General features: G+C 37.0%; 2 protein-coding genes across 9 annotated transcripts in view; one reads left to right on the top strand and one right to left on the bottom strand.

Annotated features, from left to right (window-relative positions):
* Positions 1–6,540: 6,540 nt before the first annotated feature.
* Positions 6,541–12,737, top strand: LOC104809794. Of its 8 annotated transcripts, none has more exons than XR_002024047.1 (10): positions 6,567–6,997; positions 8,833–10,183; positions 10,273–10,372; positions 10,741–10,797; positions 10,931–11,051; positions 11,650–11,732; positions 11,827–11,888; positions 11,982–12,078; positions 12,164–12,303; positions 12,381–12,737. XR_002024047.1 is itself a non-coding variant. In XM_010535871.2 (10 exons), the coding sequence occupies exons 3-10, from the start codon at positions 9,906–9,908 to the stop codon at positions 12,221–12,223; spliced, it is 858 nt and encodes a 285-aa protein (XP_010534173.1). In that variant the 5' UTR covers positions 6,567–6,997; positions 8,833–9,552; positions 9,833–9,905; the 3' UTR covers positions 12,224–12,737. The 8 variants fall into 8 exon arrangements, 5 of the variants coding, with proteins under 5 accessions (XP_019057683.1, XP_010534171.1, XP_019057685.1 ...); XM_010535871.2 differs by having other exon boundaries at positions 8,833–9,552; positions 9,833–10,183; positions 12,164–12,737; XM_019202140.1 differs by having other exon boundaries at positions 6,566–6,997; positions 11,833–11,888; positions 12,164–12,737.
* A 35-nt stretch (positions 12,738–12,772) lies between these two features.
* The window catches only part of LOC104809800 (probable WRKY transcription factor 9), a 20,918-nt gene continuing 14,990 nt past the window's right edge, over positions 12,773–18,700 (bottom strand). The window contains exons 2-6 of the mRNA XM_010535878.1: positions 14,363–14,476; positions 14,109–14,243; positions 13,694–14,011; positions 13,463–13,576; positions 12,773–13,358 (exon numbers count right to left, since the gene is read on the bottom strand). Coding sequence (XP_010534180.1) covers positions 12,912–13,358; positions 13,463–13,576; positions 13,694–14,011; positions 14,109–14,243; positions 14,363–14,476 — 1,128 coding nt within the window. The 3' untranslated portion in view covers positions 12,773–12,911. The remainder of the gene's footprint in view (positions 13,359–13,462; positions 13,577–13,693; positions 14,012–14,108; positions 14,244–14,362; positions 14,477–18,700) is intronic.

Genomic DNA, 18,700 nt, shown 5'->3' with positions numbered 1-18,700 from the left:
GTGGTGGAGGAGTAAAATGCTTGTAAAAGACGTGTCGTGAATTGGTTAAGTGTTAAGGATTAGTCGGAAGATATTGAAGGTGGCTCGTTTGGCTCGTTTTTTCCGATAAAACAAAACTGGAAAAAATGAGCGACCGCTCAAAAAATGAGCGACCGCTCGGAAAATGAGCGACCGCTCAGGAAAATGAGCGGGTAGCTCATTTTCTCTGATGAACAAAACTGGGGAAAATGAGCGACCGCTCGGAAAATGAGCGACCGCTTGGAAAATGAGCGACCGGTCAGGAAAATGAGCGGGTAGCTCATTTTCTCTGATGAACAAAACTGGAAAATGAGCGACCGCTCGGAAAATGAGCGACCCGCCTGATTTTTCTGAGTTGTTCAAAATGAATGAAAAATCGTGTCTGTTCGGAAAAACTTCCCTATCTTTGCACCTTTTGACTTTTGGAGTGTTAAAAACATTCCTAGACGTCTGAACATAAAAAGGATGAAATCTAATTGATTTTTGAGAGATTTGTGAGCCTTGTTGGTGAAGAAACTTGCTACTTCTTCTCCATCTTTTACTGTTCATCTTCTTTCTCGGGTTTTTCTGTTTCGGGCAACATTTGAGGAGCAGATCAATCGTTGTTGGTCTTCTTTGTATCTCTAAACGTATTCTCGGGATTCTCCTTTGCTCGGTGGGGAGGGAATAACGTTTTAGGAAAGTGAAATCACGCCTAGAAGATTATATCCGGGTTCTTACGTTTTTATTTCGATTTCATTGATTTTGTTGTTCTTTCCCGCTGTATTCATAGTCTTTCTAACAGTAGAGGGGTTCTCCAACACAAGTGGCAAGTCTACTGAGACTATCTCTATCAAATAACTTCTCTGGTAGATTAGAGAAAGTCACCCAGGTCGGGACATAAACTAGCGCAGGTTTTTCCGGTTTATGCAGCGGGTCCCAGACTGAAATATACATAGGACAATCACCAATATACCAAAAAAATTTCTTCAGTATGTCGGACTTCAATCTGATGCTTAGAATTTTGAAGAGGAATGTTCCCCTTCCCATGGAATGGACACGTATTCGTGGTCCTCCCTTCGCCTAAATAGCATTCACAACACCGATAATTTTACCCATCGTTGGCGGCTTGCCGTAAAACTGCCCTATGATGAATTCCTCCCATTCGCCTTTCGCTGCTTGAAGCATGTCCGGGGTAAATTGAACCATTGGAATGCCAGAGGGATGGGTTTTTGGAGTTCCTACTTTCCACAGGGTGCGGATTGAGTTCTGCAAGAGCTTGCTCCAGGTAGATGAAGAACTACCTGATTCCACTGTCGGCGGCAGATCTGCGTCTCCCAACGCTTTGGTGTCTGCACTCGGATCCGCCATGCTTCCCTCTGTGGGAAGCTGCTGCAGTTGGTTAGCCCTGCCTTTCTCAGCGCTGTCGCCCATATTCGGCACGGATGAGTGGAAACCGGAGACCAACGGTGGTTCCCGGAGAGGTTGGGCGTTCGGAGAGCTCGGGGCTACCTCCGCTTGCACCAGATGCCTCGATTGAGGAGAAGACGGATAGGGGAGAAGACCAGGTTGGCCTTCGCCAGTCTGGAAAACGGAAGATGGGAGGGGAGGAAGGGGGTGGAGGCAGCAGAAGAGGAGCGGAGTTGTGGTGGCATTCTCCCGGGCGGCAGTGGGCCTTTCCGGTGGGTTTTTTTCCGGCCGGCAGTGGGCCGACCGGTGGGAAAGATGGGAGTCTAGGGTTTCGGCGAGTCTGGGAGAGAGAAAACCGACTAGTAACCACAATAATTATGTATTTGATTTATAACAAAAAAAAATAGATAAACTTTTTAAAACGCATTTCAATCTAATTTGGATAGTCTAACCGCTAAAATAAAGATGCAAAATATTTATTTCGTTCGAAATTTGAGTCTTAAATTCGGGACGAAAGCGTAATTCCAATCATATAGTTTGGTCTCGATTCCGAGATTAGTCTTCAACTGAATCCATGACACTAGATTACCAAAAAATGGGTATTTTATCTTAGATATATGCAAATAATAAGCAGAGCCCTTCTAGAGAGCGATTTGTATAGGAACCCTACTTTATTTGAAGACAATTCTATATTTCTAATTTTCTAAATTTGCATATTTAATAAATTCATTTTGTTTTTATAATTTATTTTAGGGATAAACAAAGAAAAAATCTCAAACTTTACCATTTACTAAAAAGAAAAAAAAAACTCTAAAAAACCTCGAACTTGCGAAAAAAATATAGGGACAATGGTAAAAAAACACATGAATTTTGTGTATTTGGCAAATAAATACACAAACTTTCATTTTGGTAATAAAATATACTAACTTTTATATTTTTAGTGCAAACCTCCACGAACAGTAACGACGTAAAAAAAATAACAAAACCATCAATACATCATGTACAGTTGTATATAAATATCATATCATTTGTTTAATAAAACCATTGTAGAAAAATAAAATGCAGAAATAAAATAAGATAAATAGAAAGGAACGAAATTACTTTTATTGCTACATCTCTTCTTCTTCTTGTTGAATTACAATGAAAATGACTCACATATTTATAGGAAAACTATGAGACAAATAAAAAGAAAATAGAAATAAATAAGATCGATACACAATATTTGATATAATATTATGTCCATTATTATTTCTAATAATATCTTAAAATCAATATTTTCTTCAATCACATATTTATTTTTCTATTTCAACATTCTCCCTCAAGATTGATTTTGAAAGAATGCAAAAAACAATCTTGAAAAGATAATACGATAAAAATCCATAGACATTTTCATTGTCTTTTGAAAAATCCATAAACACCAAATTTAGTTCTTTTAGAGAATATTACCCATGTTCAAATCACTTCGCTTGACTTTGAAGTTCTACCTTTAACTCTTTTTGTCATAGCACCTCGCTTGATCTTAGAGTTTTTAGGTTTGACTTCTTTTTGTCACAGCACCTCGTTTGATTTTGGGATTTTTACTCCTATTTGAACGATTTGGATATATGAACATCCAAAACTAAAAAAAAAAGATTGAGAAAAAAAAAAGAAGATATAGAGCAGATCGAACCAGGCTCTGATACCATGTAGAAAAATAAAATGCGGAAATAAAATAAGATAAATAGAAAGGAACGAAATTACTTTTATTGCTACATCTCTTTTTCTTCTTGTTGAATTACAATGAAAATGACTCACATATTTATAGAAAAACTATGAGACAAATAAAAAGAAAATAGAAATAAATAAGATCGATACACAATATTTGATATAATATTATGTCCATTATTATTTCTAATCATATCTTAAAATCAATATTTCCTTCAATCACATATTTATTTTCCTATTTCAACAACCATGTCATTAATTATGTTTAGTGAATTTATTATTAAGCTTGTTTAGTGACTTTGTTTTTTGATATTCAAAACATAATATATATGATTAGTGAATTTATTATAAACCTTGTTTAGTGATTTTGTCTTTTGATGTTCAAAACATAATATATTTGCATTTCAAGGATTCCACTTTCCATATATATTATGTTTTGAACATCAAAAAACAAAATCACTAAACAATATTAATAATAAATTTTTTAAATATAATTAATGACCTGGTTTTATTAAACAAATTATATGATATTTATATATAACTGTACATGACGTATTGATAGTTTCGTTATTTTTTTGACGTTGTTATTGTTCGTGGAGATTTATGCTAAAAATATAAAAGTTGAGTATTTTATTACCAAAATGAAAGTTTGTGTATTTATTTGCCAAATATACAAAGTTCATATTTTTTTTTTGTCATTGTCCCAAAAATATACTAATAAACTTCCAACTTGTAAAGTTATTATTTAAAACCCAAACTTGCAACATGTAACTGAATAAAACCTTGAACTTGCAAATTGTTGCTCTAATAAACTATTGACCATTTTGATCACAATTTCAGGCGATCGAAAATCTACGTTAGTCCGAAAAGCTGATATCACTGTGTCCACGTAACCAATTTTAAATTATTTTTTGCCACATCATCATTTTTTGGGTCGAAATTTAATCCGGTTTGAGAGTAAATAAACTTGGTTTGGAGCAAAAAATCATTTAAAGTTAGTTACGTGGATACGCCGACATCAGCTTTGCATGCTAATGTGGATTTCCGATCACTTGAAATTGTGGTCAAACCGGTCAACGGGTTATTAGATAAACAATTTGCAAGTTCGAGGTTTTATTCATTTACATATTACAAGTTTGGAGTTTAAATGACAGTTACAAATTTGAAGATTTATTTGTATATTTTTTTTTGTAAGTTCGAGGTTTTTTAGGGATTTTTCTTACCAAAATTAAATATCACATTTTAAGTTGGATAATTAAAATTCTTTAACTTTAAAAACAAAGAAAAAAACATAAACAGAGACCACAAACAGATGTGACAAAAAAACCATTTTTCATTTATTTTTTTAGTCTCCATTTTTTTAATTTATAAATCCTAAAATTTACTATCCTTCTTATAAATAACATAATTGAAAACTCTAAATTCATCTTAAATTCATTTTTGGTTCCTTTCACATCCCGAACCATTTTTTCTTTTATCATTGGAGCCATTTTTTTTTCCTATCACAATATTGCACTTTTCTTAACAAATTTTGGATTTCTCAGGTCTATAATTCTCTAATAAGATAAATTCTTAATCTAATTTTTCATATAACCTAAAATCTATGGTATATTGTTTGATTATGTCAAATATTTGAAACAACAGATTTAAGGCTTCCAGCAGATCCTCATGCACCTTTCTACCACCACTCCACCCACGGCTGATGCAGGTCCCGATCAAATCCTTTGGAAATACAATGAAAATGATTATAGGCCTTGCTTCTTTACTTCAAGAACCTGGCACCATATCAAAACCATCAAGAAAACGGTAACTTGGCATTCAATAGTCTGATAGCCGCGATGTATACCGAGACATGCTATTCTCCTTTGGCAGGTTATGCTTGGCAGATTACCTACCAAAGACCGCTTATATCGATGGGGGTGGTGACAGACCCAACATGTTGTTTATGCGGAATAGAGGACGAGTCACACTTGCACTTGTTCTTTGATTGCAGATTTAGCGAACAGGTTTGGAGCTATTATGCAAGCCTGTGTTGGTCTCACCCACCGCGGAATCCAGCAGCCTGCGTGAATTGGATCAACCCATCGACGAACGACACTAGCCGCAACAGAAAATTCATTGCTAAGAGGCTTCTCTAGCTTGTAGTTTACGAAGTATGAAAAGAGAAAAATCACCGAATCTTTCGGCAAAAAACCCGAACGGTAGCCATCATCAGGTGGAAAATAGACCGCACAATGCGGAATATACTTTCCTCTATCAAATACGAGCCTCCGACGTGAGATCCTCTATACTTGAAGATTGGGGTTATCTAACACGCGACATCCGCAGGTCGTAGAAAGAATACGATGTAGTGATCGTTCATATCTTTTGACCACTTTTCCATGGGTTCCTCATCATTTGTATACGATTTATGGTTGTTCTTGTAAACGATCATTAGACTTGTTGTAATTCTTTAGTTTTTTTAATATAAATCACATTTTCACCCAAAAAAAAGTTGTGTGTGAATATATGGAGATCATTTATCTTGATCATAGTTCAATTTTTATATAATTTATAGGTTTATATTTTTATTTACGTAGTTAATAATTTTTTAAAGATTTGTTGAGTATACATAACTCTCTAATTATAACTAATTGATTTAATATATAAGATAAATAAAAAATATTTGTGTTTTAACGGTAGTTTGTGTTGCCTCCTTTTATGATCTTTTTTGCTTTGTTTTTAAAATTAAGAATTTTAATTAAAGAGTTGTAGGATTAAATTTTAGGAAGTAGTCAAGTTTGAGATTTTTTTTATGTTTGCCCTTTTATTTTATTATTGAAGATTTTTTTCAAATATATGAGAATAATAATTTTATATTGATTAACATTTAAATAGTATTTAAATGATCGATTTGTTCATAAAATTGTATAGGCTTTTGTTATTGGAACTTTTGATTTGAGGTCGAAAATAAAAGGTCAGAATACTTTTTGGGCATGTTTCATGACTTATTTAACATATTTGGCTGTTGACGTCTCTCAATATTTTTTTAATTAATAGTTGATAGTTTATATTAAAATGCAGCAACTTACATAAAGCACCTCGGATTTTGTAAGAAAGCAGACCCATTTACTGGGCTACATTAGGCCCACATTCTTGTCGGCCCAACCCAATACAATTCCAGACGACAAGCATATTCCACATCGTGGCTTTCATAACTTAATAAGGGTATAAATATTTGTGTTTAATTACATATCCTATGATATTTTCAAAAAATTTGTACGAGTTTTTAAGTTTAATGTACAAATTACAATGACTTTTATACTACTAAGTTGCATTAAGAGGAGGAACAACAAATATAATATTTTAAAATGCATTTCTAAAAGGGAACAAAAATGTTTTTGGAATAAGTTCGAAATGTGGCAAATTCCGTACGTATCCACAGTTGCACCGTATGAGAACCGCATCTAATCAGATCTCTGTGAAATACCTAACAAACCACGAAGTTCTCGTCTCTTTCGCTTATGGTCCTTCGCCGAGATGAAATCAAATCCGCCGGAGAACGGACCGAAAGTGGCCGGAGACGAACAGTACATGCGTCTGACCTCCGATGGTCCGAAGAAGACGAGAGACTTGCCCAATGTGTCCGAATGCCGAGCCTGCGGCTTCCGGGTCGACTCCTGCGAAGGTAAGGGGCGAATCCGGTTACTGTACAGCGAATGGCGTGTTGTTCTTTTGTGCAGAAAATGCCTTGTCCGTGTAGAGTCTTCGAAGATTTGTTCTTACTGCTTTGGAGACGCGTCAATGGAGGATTGTGTTCGTTGCTGTCAATGTGATCGATCTTTGCATAGTTCTTGTTTTCAGCACTACAGAACTGTGCCGGTGTGTTCTTGTAATTCGCTCCCCGGTAAGGATTTTTTCATTTGTGTGGATTGTTGGGTTCCTATATCGATAGCGAGAAAGAGACCGATTTCGACGAGTAGGGTCGTTTGTCAACACGGGATGAGTCTGAAACCATTGGACGTGAACAGAGGTATTTGTATAGATGGAAAGAACGTCGAACCAGTGATATTGAGGGAAATGGGTTTGAGGAAAACCATCGCGGAGATGAATGCTATAGAGTTGGATCATACTGTGTTGGATTTGGAAAAGGATGGAGGGGATAGTTTTGAATCTGGGCAGTATAGAAATTTGCATCCTGAAGTGGAAATGGACCCTTTGAATCAAAGTCTAAGTGCGAAAAATCCCGAAGAAAAGTTAATTGATCGAAGCGAAACCTCTACAACTAGATGTTTAAATGTGTATGTAAAGAATAGATGGCGGAGTGGCAAATATTTGTGGATCACGAATGACTGCTTTAGGAAAATGGAGGCAACGGCGATTAAAGGGCAGGAGAGATGTTCAACGAGATTGATGAATTTGTATGTGAGGAAGAGATGGAGGAATGGTAAAGTTGGAGAGAAGCAGAGCTCTGGCTTTCAGAAGAAAGGGGTGGAACAGGAGAAAGGTTCTAAGGATATCAAAGGTACTGAGAAGCAGAATGCTGAGTCTCATAATTCCAATTCAAGGTTAGCAGAGCAAGTCGTGTTGAGAGATGAACGGCAAAGATTTTCAGTTAAGCCCACAAAGGTGTATGCAAGGGTGAGATTCAAGAGCAATGGGTGCACTCGATAGTGTTGATTTTGGTGACTCAAAATACTCAATTGATGCAGAAGAAGTTATGGAAAAGCGGTTCCAGAAACGCAGTCGTCATTGCAGTTATTCTGTGCTTAAATTTGTAATATGGAAAGTGACGCCTCTTTGAACATTGATTGAAGTTCTTGGTAACTATAGGATAAGAATCACTTCATGTATGAAAGATAAGACTTCATTCACCAACTTACAAGAACCTAGGCGTGTGATTGAAGATCTAATGGATTGCATAGCCGTTGGATGACAAGGTAAAACATGATCATTACAATGTAATCTTTGTGTTGTTGTGTATTTTTCCCCTGTACAGTTCCATCTCTCTACCCAAATGAAGCTTACTTGTCCATTTTCATATCCCATTGTTGGGTTTGTGATGTATGAAACCAATTCGTCCCTGTTGGCTTCATATCATTTGCATCTTTTGCAGCGATTAGCATCCTCTTTTATGGTACGAGTTGGATTCAAAGATTTACATTACTTATGACCTTTCAGAGAGTTGTATGTGTTTTACACATCCTGTTTACAACACCCTTGTCGTCTCTGCTCACTTCTGAGTGAAGTCTGGAAAGAATGTGAAAGAGATTGACCGTAAACACATGCCCTTGATCATTCTGGGCCCGGTTTTGGCTTAACCGGCCAGATTTTGTATTGGTTAGGCGGTTCGGGTAATGGAAGCCGGCATTGACTGAGCTGGGAAGTTAGGACAGATCTTGGGAGGAGGATGCAAGTGTCATACTCATATCGCATATCCTGCATTGTCTTTGTCCTCTGTGAGAGAAGAATATACTTTAAAGCATAACCTCTCTCTAAAATTGGTGTTTCATGTTTATATAAACATCAACTCTCTTGCACACAAACATTAAACGTATATATACTTTTGCTCCATGTGTATTAAAATAAAAGAAAATACAACCCATTACAGCATAGATTTTTCAGCTTGATGGGCTGCTGCTAGCCTGCTTGTATATGAAAATCTGAATTCTTTAGATACCAAATTTAATATTTTTGTAATGAACAACATATATTTGATATTTTTTTTTTTGAGGAATAAAGAAGTGTGCCAAAAGGAAAGGTGGAGAGAGGGGTCCGAAGAAAGGCATCAAATGCTTTGTTATTGGGATTCGCACTGTTGCTGAATTCCAAGATCTGCCAACCATTATTGTCTTTACCTGTTTGTTTTTTTAAATTACAAAAACCAAATAAATAAATAAATTAAAATCTCAACGAATCCAGTGAATATGTTCCTTGTTCCAGAGAGAGGAACCTCATGTTTTGGATTCCATTTGCCTTTCGGTCAAAACCCATCTTTGTGTTTTAAAATGACAAGATAAAAAAAAAGTTATGCATATTTTTGGTGTGTAGGTTCTCATCATTATGGTGTCTCGTTTTTCCAGGAAAATGGAGGAAAGTAGAAGATGTGTAAAGATAATGAAAAAAAGGCCAAACAGGGGAACATACTTTTGTTTTTTGTATTTGTCCTAAGCTTTTCTCCCAGGCAGAGATGAGCTCGCTGCTCTTCTCAATGTCTCTCTAGGGGGAGAGAAGAGAGAGAGAGAGCGAGAGAGAAAGTTAATAAAAAGCGATTCCTGGAAAAAAGAATTTGGGGAAAAGAAAGAAAGAAAGAAGTTGGTAAACAATGTTGGGTTAGTGATAGATTTTTTTTTTTTTGAAAAAAAAAGAGAAAAAAGTCTGCGGACAGACTAGGCGAACTCTCCTTGCTGTTGGGGGATTTTCTTCCATAGTGTAAAAATCCTCTGATTCTGTTTCTTTGAGGTTTGTCTCTATCTTGTGATTTCTGTTTTTCGCCGCTCCTGAGGAATCCTGGGTTTTGGTTTTTCTCTGGATCTTCGGTAAAACCATGATGTTTTCATGTCCGAAAGCTCAGATTTATGAGTTCTTCTTTATCTGGGTATTTTGATTTCTGGGGGAAGCTCGTAACTTTTTCGATTTCGAATCTGAGTGGAAGGCGGTTTGTTTAGTGGTATATTTTTGGAGGGTGGTGGTGGTGATTTTTAATGGGGGTTTAAGCCTTAAGGTTGTATTGCGGTGTTAGGGTTTCATTCCATCACAAAATTGGCTACACTCAGTCCAACTCTGGATTCCGACAAGATGGAACTCTGAGTTCTATGATGAGCCGTCACGCCATTAATTTCCAATCCGGAGCCGTGAACAGCACGTCTGAGATGATCCCGATGGGGGTTTACTTCGGTCTGAGCAGTGGCATGTCGGGAGCAATCTCCGATCTGAATGTGACCAATGCCGCTCCTCCTGGATTGATTCAATCTGGAAACTCTTCGGCTTCTTCTCTGCTCATGGATCCTGTTCCCGGGCTCAAGATAGATTCCTCTCTGGCCAGCGAATGGTCTGCAGAGGAACAATACAGATTAGTGGAAGGATTTGAAAAGTGAGTGTTTTCCTCTTTGGTTTAACTTTGAAAACTGAGTGGAAATAGATTCAGGGCATTTGACTTAAACCGGACAACAATGTACGCAGGTATAAAGACAAGCACCCAGTTATGAAGTACATCAAAATCGCAGCTACTTTACCCGAAAAAACTGTTCGGGATGTTGCCTTGCGGTGTAGGTGGATGACGGTGAGCTCTGTTTTCTTTCTATGCCCTTTGAAGCTTTGATTACGTTCTGTGATCAAAGAACAGTGTTGATGGTCCGAAACTTACAACCTCTGGGGAAATTCTTTGAGTGGATCTTGATGCTGCATAGACAAAATGAAACACTGTCTCTCTTGGATTAGTTTCTGCTAGATTTTGCTTTAGAACCCGGATCCAGCCGTCGATTGATTTAACACTGAATTCTTTGAGTCTTATGGATGAGTGTGAGGAACATAAAAAGTTCTTTTCATATGCAGTTTAGAGCAGACTCTTCTTCTTGTGATCTGCAGGATGCAAACTGATCCTTTAGCCTTTGGTTTCAACTATTAAATCGATAAAATTATTTTGGGCAGAGAAATAGAAGAAGAGCCGAAGAACTTAAAGGTGGAAGGAAGATTAGTTCTAGCAAGGTATGTTGGATTTGTTCCTTGAATGTTTGGATCATTACAATTACAGGCCAGCTCCTAGGGTGCTGCTCTTGAATAACAGTTTAAGAAGTGCTTTTAGAAACGCCAATGAACTCAAAAGGTTATGCATTTTCAGGGCAAGACGTTGGGTTTGTCTTCAAAGGTGAACTTACCTTCTACTCTGCCTCATCACATGGCTTCATACCCTTTCTCAATGCCACACCATGCAAGCTCGAATGAACATATTACGAGCAAAGGTTAGTAATCTATCTTTAATCCAAAACATTCCCATCTTAACTTCTCCACTCGGGTCTTTTAGTTTTCAGTTTCATTCAGAAGTAATCCTATCATATTGTGTTTTTTCTCTCGGAAGAGGAGGCAAAAACTAATCACTACTTGGCTCCTTGTCTTGTTTTTTCGGCTCTAGAGATAATGGCCTTAAGTTGCTTAGGTGTTTTTATTACAATGGAGGTAAGGTATCTTCCTCTTGTCTCTTCTCTGTGGGGGATGAGTAAGAATATGTTTCCTTTTAAACAAAAAAAAAAGGCGTTATTTTGAAGGCTTCAACATTGTCTGCTTCTTTCTAGTTTGAAGAAGCCGATATTGTAATGTTGTGTAATGTCCTGCTTTCTCTTCACCTTGTGTGGTTACAAGTAGGGTTTTATGAGATCATAACTTTGAAGGCCACATCTTGTAAAGGAGATAGTTAACTCCTGAATCATTCATTCTTGTCAAAGTTCAAATTTCGGCTGCTTGGTTTTGTTGACATAGTAATTCCGAAGACCGTTGTACTGAAAAGGTTGTCTCTTGTCTAGAAATACATGCTCATTTAGCTTGTCCGTTCTCTTGTCTCAGATTTAAGTGGCAATGCCATACGTCTCTTAGAACAGAACGTACGAGCTTTTAGTCAGATTAGAGCTAACCTGTCCTTATATAAGGTAAGTTTTTCGTTATCGGGTTTATGTGAACGCAAAAGCTTTGTTACCAGAGTAAGTCATCATCATACTAATCCAGGAACACTTCTGTGGGCAGTTACAGGATAACCTACAACTGTTTTGCCAGACAAGGAACAACCTTATAACCGTCGTTAACGAGTACTTCAATGCTTTACCATCATCCTTTATTGCTTGTTCGGTGAATGCCGATCGTTGACTGGATCTTTTATTGTTAACTTTGGTATTTGGCAGTATGAGTAATATACCTGGCATCATGAGCCATATGCCACCATTGCCGGTCTCAGTTAACGAGGATCTTGCCAGTGGTGTATTGACTAATACCACTCTGGTAGGCCGATATGAAACATTTCCCTTCCATGATGCTTTTGCCGGGAATTTATGATTACCTGATCGATTTTGTTCCGTATGCTCAGCCAATGTCATTCAACACCATATCGAGGGGTGTCCACATGAAGCAAGAGCCTTTGGGGTGACTGGTGGGAGGATCTGTGGGTTCAGATTCAGCATACACATTCTGGGTTTTGTCCAAAGTCTCGAAAAATCTCCCTTACCTGTAAGTAAATCCCTAAGAAGCCAGTGTAGAAGGAACCAACCATTGCAAAGTTTGTAGAAATCTGATTCTTTCCACAGCACCAAAGACATATCTACGGCGGCCTGGACATGATAAAGAAGAAAGGTGCAGACTTTGTGCTGAGTGTTTTGACCATCTCTGATCTCTCTCGGGTCGTGAAGGAACGAGAAAAAAAGACGAGCTCTAGATGAAGTTTTTACGATGTCTGGTGTGTGGTTACAAGTTTCGCGTTTGAAACTGGATCTGTGATCGGTGTTTCGCTTTCATGTCTTTGATGTGGTCTTGTATCATATTTCCACTCTTGCTGTGTACGTCCCTGTCGTCTCGGTTGTTTTGTTCTTGCCCTTAATTTGGTACAATTCTAATTGTTGTACCCACATCTTGCAGTGTCCCTTTTCAACTTTTTGTTCCATGAATCTGAAAGCCCATGTCGGATTCTTGTTTATGTATGTATGTGTGTATATACATATATTATTTAAGAAAAGAATGAGAAAATGGACTGTTTATTTGTATGCAAATAAAAAAAGAATTTAGACAGACCGAAGGTAAATGACTAACAGACAAACTGCTATTGGTCCATTCCACCCAAATCATTCCTTGTTGACAAGAGAGCTGATGGCTGCTGCGACAGCTTCACTAAAATTGGGATCAGAAACAATGGCGGTACTCACACTTTCCGACGACTTCTTCTCTTCTCCGGCCTTCCCCATCAACCAACTCAGCCTGTTTCTTGACCTTGACGGGTCGCTGAATTTCAAGCTCCTCATGTTCGGGTCGCCATATGGAGAAAAAGAGGAAGAAGAAGATTCGATGACCCGAGCCGGAGGAGGAGGAAAGGAAGAGAGACGAGAGAGGTTGGTGTAAGTGGAAGAGCCTCCTTCTGAGAGAGAGTCACTTGAGTCGAGTAGCAAGAATGGTGAATTGGAGGCCGTGGAGGTCGTGGAAGCCATTGCTGTCGCTCCCACAGGAAGTGGATGGTTGTGTGTTCCTTCGTACGTTGTTATAAGTATCGACATGTCCTCTAAGCATCTTTGTACCTTCATCCAATTATCCGAAAATGTAAAAGATTCATCAAAAAATACTATATACACACACACATATACACACATTGGTATATGGTTATTACAATTGTAATATATACCTGTTTTCTAACCGGACATCCCGGAGCCACCGTGCAACGGTAATAAGCTCGTGGACATGGATTTCCTTTAGCGGTTTTTTGGCCGTACTTCCTCCATTGACACCCATCATTCATCTGCTTAGACCCATAATTGTTATCAGTCACAGCAATCCTATGCTATATATTTCATGAATCTTCAACAAGAATTTGGTTATATATATATATATATATATACGCTGAAATGAAACTCACAGTTGCAGTCTCGCATCTTGCTCTTACAGAAACTCTTGCCTTCCTATTTGCAGGAGAAGACGCGACAAGACGTGAAGCGTTGTCCCCTGCCTGAAGAAGGTTACTGTTGTATAGTTTCTGATAAGGTTCCTTGTTCTTATTGCTATGGTCGTTAAGATCTCTGGCCTCTTCGAATTTCCTGTTTGATTGCAGAGAAAGCGAAAGCCCTAAATCACCTCCTCGGCCTTCGTCATCCTCCTCCTCATCCGGTATTCTCTTTCTTCCCCTACCTGTACCGAGCGAATGGAAGCCTTGCAGTCCAAGAAAGTTCGGAAGGTCCTTTGCGACATGAACGTAGATCAAGAACATCAAGATCTATATGTATATATATATATGCATATATGTATATGGACAAGATTATATATTTTTGTTTAACCTTGTTATCCGTATGATCGATAACGGGGAATTTCATCTCGAGATGACGGTAATCTTGAAGCTTTTGGTCTACCAGTTTTCTCAGCTTCGTGTTCTCTTCTTTCACACGTTCCATCTCCATGTGTAGCTGCAACAGCTGAACCTCGTACACATATCGATCCATATGAGTTATATATATACACGTTTATATATACACACACACATGCTGTATAACAAGCCCTATATATATATATGCATATATATGTATATGTGTACCTCCTCACGTTCATCTTCCTCTCTACGTGTTCTTGAACTTGGAGGAGAAGAATCTTCTTTGCCTTCATCAGTAGCTTCTTCGTCTTCGTCTTCATCTTCATCTTCTTCCTCTTCCTTTTTTTTTTTGGTCTGTTTGCTTTCAGATTTCAAGTGCCAAAGTCAATTTCATTCTCTCAAGGTTTTAGTATTTGTATTATACACTCTAGGACGCATCTCAAGCTAGCTTTGACTTTCAGTTTTTTATTATTCATTTTATTTTATATTAACTTCATATTTTTATTTTTATTTACAATACAGTTTAACTTTAATGAACGCGCAGTTAAAATTTATATATATATATATATATTTCTTAGGTTAGGTGGCACCCCTTCTCTACAATCATCATCACCATGTATTAATATCATTTTTAAAATGTTCTAATTTACATTACAATAGTAAATAAAGATTTCTTCTTTGATTTAAATAAAAAAGCTAATGCAATATTTTTTTACATATATCAAAACCATAAACTTCTCCAACATAATTGCCTCTACACAAATTGAACTAATTAGTTGTTTATTTATTTTTAAATAGAAAAATGTCTAAATTTTGACACAGGATGGATGGTTGTCTTTCAGGATAGAATATTGACTGTCACATTCATCAAACATCGTGGTACGTTATTTTTTTTTTTATTATTATTCAAAGTAAGAATCTCAAATGCCAAATAATACGAATGTGGATAACTATAATATATTGTATATATTGAATTTTTGTAACGCGGAGTTTTTGAAAATTTCAACCTCTAGAAATTGTAGAAATTAAAATCTATCCCCCAAGTCAGATTGGTATTACGCAATCGTAGAAATTAAAATTTTAATCCTTAATCAATTAATTAGGTATGGGTGTACAGAAATTTTTAGGTATCCGAACCCGATGAATTATTTATTTTAAAATCCAAAATTGAAACTAGTCTTTGGATATCCAAATTATATTATATGTAATACAATTTTCGAGTAGCCATAACCACACATATCTAAATACAATGAATTTTTAATATATTTTTGATTAAAAACTCACAGATCCATAGATTACATATAAACAATTTATAAAATTATTAAAAACAATAGTTATATTCAAAATAATTAGATCATAAAATAATAGTTTTAATATAAATAAAGATTAAAACAATTATATATTGATAGATATTTTTGTAAATTTTTAATAACTCAAAAGTATAATGGTTATTTTCAATTATTCGGGTTATCACGTGTAATTACCTTAATTGAAAATACCAATTCGAATCTGAATTTCGAATTTTAGACATATTAAAATCTGAACTATATCCCGTTATAAAGCAGATGTCTAATTTTCAGATTAGGTTATTTTTTCCACGTCTATATAAGGTTTACGATGTACGGCCCTCACACTATAAGTATAGGTCTTAGGGCAGCTGCGCATATTAATTCTAAGCTTTTGATGTGTTTAACTTAGGTGTAAATTGTAATATCAAACAAAATACCATCTTTGTTTATTCGGCCCCACGTGAATATCATCTCAAGTCGAATATTTTAATAATATGGATATAGATTTGGATATTCTGTTTTATATACACCTAGATTTTCAACATAATTATAAAATTTTCGTTTATATTTGTTAAAACTTTATAAAATTATTCTCAATCTTGAGATTTTAAAAATTGGTCTTGTATTTTCTTAAAAATATAAAATATTTATGAAACATTATGGAAATATTTTACGTCTTTCCACAAAATACGGATTCGGATATATAAAAACTACGATTACAAAATTAGATATTAAATCTCAGCATCCAAAACATTCAAATAACAATTTGGATCATTTAATTTTTTTTTTTGTTAACTTATTTTCATTCCAGCATAAAAGTCAAGAAAATTCATGATTCATATGACCAAATTGGAATGTATACGCATAGAAATTTAATAAATAAATATCAAATGGTTAATTAATTTATATTAAGGAGCGAGATTGTAGTGATAAAGAATGGTGGTGGATGACAAAATAGAGAATGTACAACTGCCATTATCACGTTCCCATAGGCATTGTATATATATTTAGACTATGCATTTGGCACAAGCAAAGAATTTGCTTAGCTAATTCTACATTATTTATTTCTTTCGCCAATTAAATCGGAAGTTTCCTTGGTTCTCAGTCATTTAACATTTAATAAATTTATAAATAAACCTAGTCTTCATTGCTTCATTGATTAGCCCAATAACCACCCCTATATATATATATACAATCAACCCTAAATTTAAAATTTTCAAAATTTCAAAAAAAAGTTTCAAAATCTCATTATAAGTGAATAATATATATATATAAAAGAGGCACTACAAGAAAAATTGTAAATTATGACATAGTTTTCTATAGCTAAAAAAATACGACAGAATGCGACAAAAGAACGACGGATGTGCGGTTTTCCAAAGTTGTCGCAGTCTGTCGCAAGTTTCATCGCTATTTTCAGACGACATTGCTGGATCGCACGGGATCCTCGCACACCGGTTCACAACCGGGCTCAGATCTAGTACGCGGGCTTGTGCAGCGGAAATGACGTTCAAAACTATTTTGAACCGTCCACAGACCAAACCGGTTCCGATGAAGAACTTCAAGAAGAAAACTAACCTTTTGAATCCTGTGGATTCTGATGTCGTCAATCTGGACCGATCGGTCTGGAACATTTTCCGGACCGAGCAACATTTGCACGTTATCTCTGGACCGATCGGTCTACGTCTGGACCGATCGGTCTACATCTGTTCATGCATACTATGCAAGAGGTTTGAATTCTGAGTTCGCAGGCGAAAACCGGGTCGAATTCGGGTGTGAAACGGGGTAGAAACGATGAAAACGAGATCTGATCACGTTTTCGACTAGACCGATCGGTCTGGTCCTCTGGACCAATCGGTCTAGGATTTCGCGTGTCGGTTGGACTGACAGGTCCAGACTGAACGGTCCACACTCGTGGACCGATCGGTCTGGATGGTCAGACCGAAAGGTCTGGACCGTGCTGGACTTGGAGATCGATTCGCGTAGACCGATCGGGTCCAGACCTGGACCGATCGGTCCACATCCCGAGTAAGACCAAAATTTTTGGTTCTTCGTTTCGGCATCTGGTTTGAGCAATCGTTGCTTAACCCGATCAACTGTGATTCAGAATAGCATGATTCGTTCGTTTGGATGATCCATAGTGAATGAATGCATGTAACTTAATCAAGATATTAGATATGCTTGATTGAGTGAGAGCTTCGGGATTGAGATTACATAATCGAATGGATGGTCTATTTGGATTATGTAATACATCTGATCAAGGAACACTGGTTGATCCTTGATTTGATTTGTACAATCGTTGCACAGAAACCGGTTAGATCTAGGAGCTCTACGAGTAAAGCACTTGTCAAGGCCTCGATCGTACGTGTCATGGGCCATGCCAAAGCTGGGTGTGCCGTGCTATCTTGGTGAGGCAAGATGGAGAAATGGAGGTTCTCATAGCTTGAAAGTACATGCTTGATCTAAGTGTGGTTTCGAAAATCCCTTTTATGTAATGCTAAGCGTGTACCTTCCATTACTAGAGCGCATGTCAAGGCATCGATCATCCGTAACACGGGTCATGCCAAAGCTGAGCGTGTCGAATTATCTTTGTGAGACAGGGTGGGAAATCGTGGTTCCTACAGCTTGAATATGGTTTACCTTAGGTTAAGTTGTCGAGTTTGACTTGAGACTTAACGGTACAGATGAGACGAGTATACAATGATATTTGATATCATAGTCTCATAAAGGATCTAAGAGTCACATTGGATGTGATTGACATTAGATGTCTACCTGAATAACGTAAGACTGAATGTAACAACTCATTCTTATGTGAAATACGGATCTTTGTCCCATATAGAAAATTATTGTAGGGTTATTTTTCTTTATGGGAATATAGCTTGTATGTGCATCTATTTTTTCGTTGAGTAATGATGGACTAGCTGGTAGTAGATCATTGATAGAATCTGCACTTTGTTTTGTTCGTTCTGTTTTGTCTTTTTTCTGTAGGACATGGCGTCAACCAGTAGCGTACCGAGTTTGACAATGCGATATATCCTTGAGAAGGATAAGCTCACCGGGACGAACTTCTTGGACTGGTATCGTAACTTGAGAATAATTCTCAAGCACGATAAGAAGTCGTACGTCCTGGAAGGGGCTCTACCACCAGAGTCTGCGGCCAATGCCACGAGAGCCGTCAGGGATGTTTGGTTGAAGCATCAGACTGACGACATTGAGATCTCCTGTCTCATGTTGGGAAGCATGGCCCCGAATCTGCAGAGGCAGTTTGAGGGAAAGA

This window comes from Tarenaya hassleriana, unplaced genomic scaffold, assembly GCF_000463585.1.
Source record: "Tarenaya hassleriana unplaced genomic scaffold, ASM46358v1 Cleome166, whole genome shotgun sequence".
NCBI classification, from domain to species: Eukaryota; Viridiplantae; Streptophyta; class Magnoliopsida; order Brassicales; family Cleomaceae; genus Tarenaya; species Tarenaya hassleriana.
This window is presented reverse-complemented; position numbering and strand designations above follow the sequence as displayed.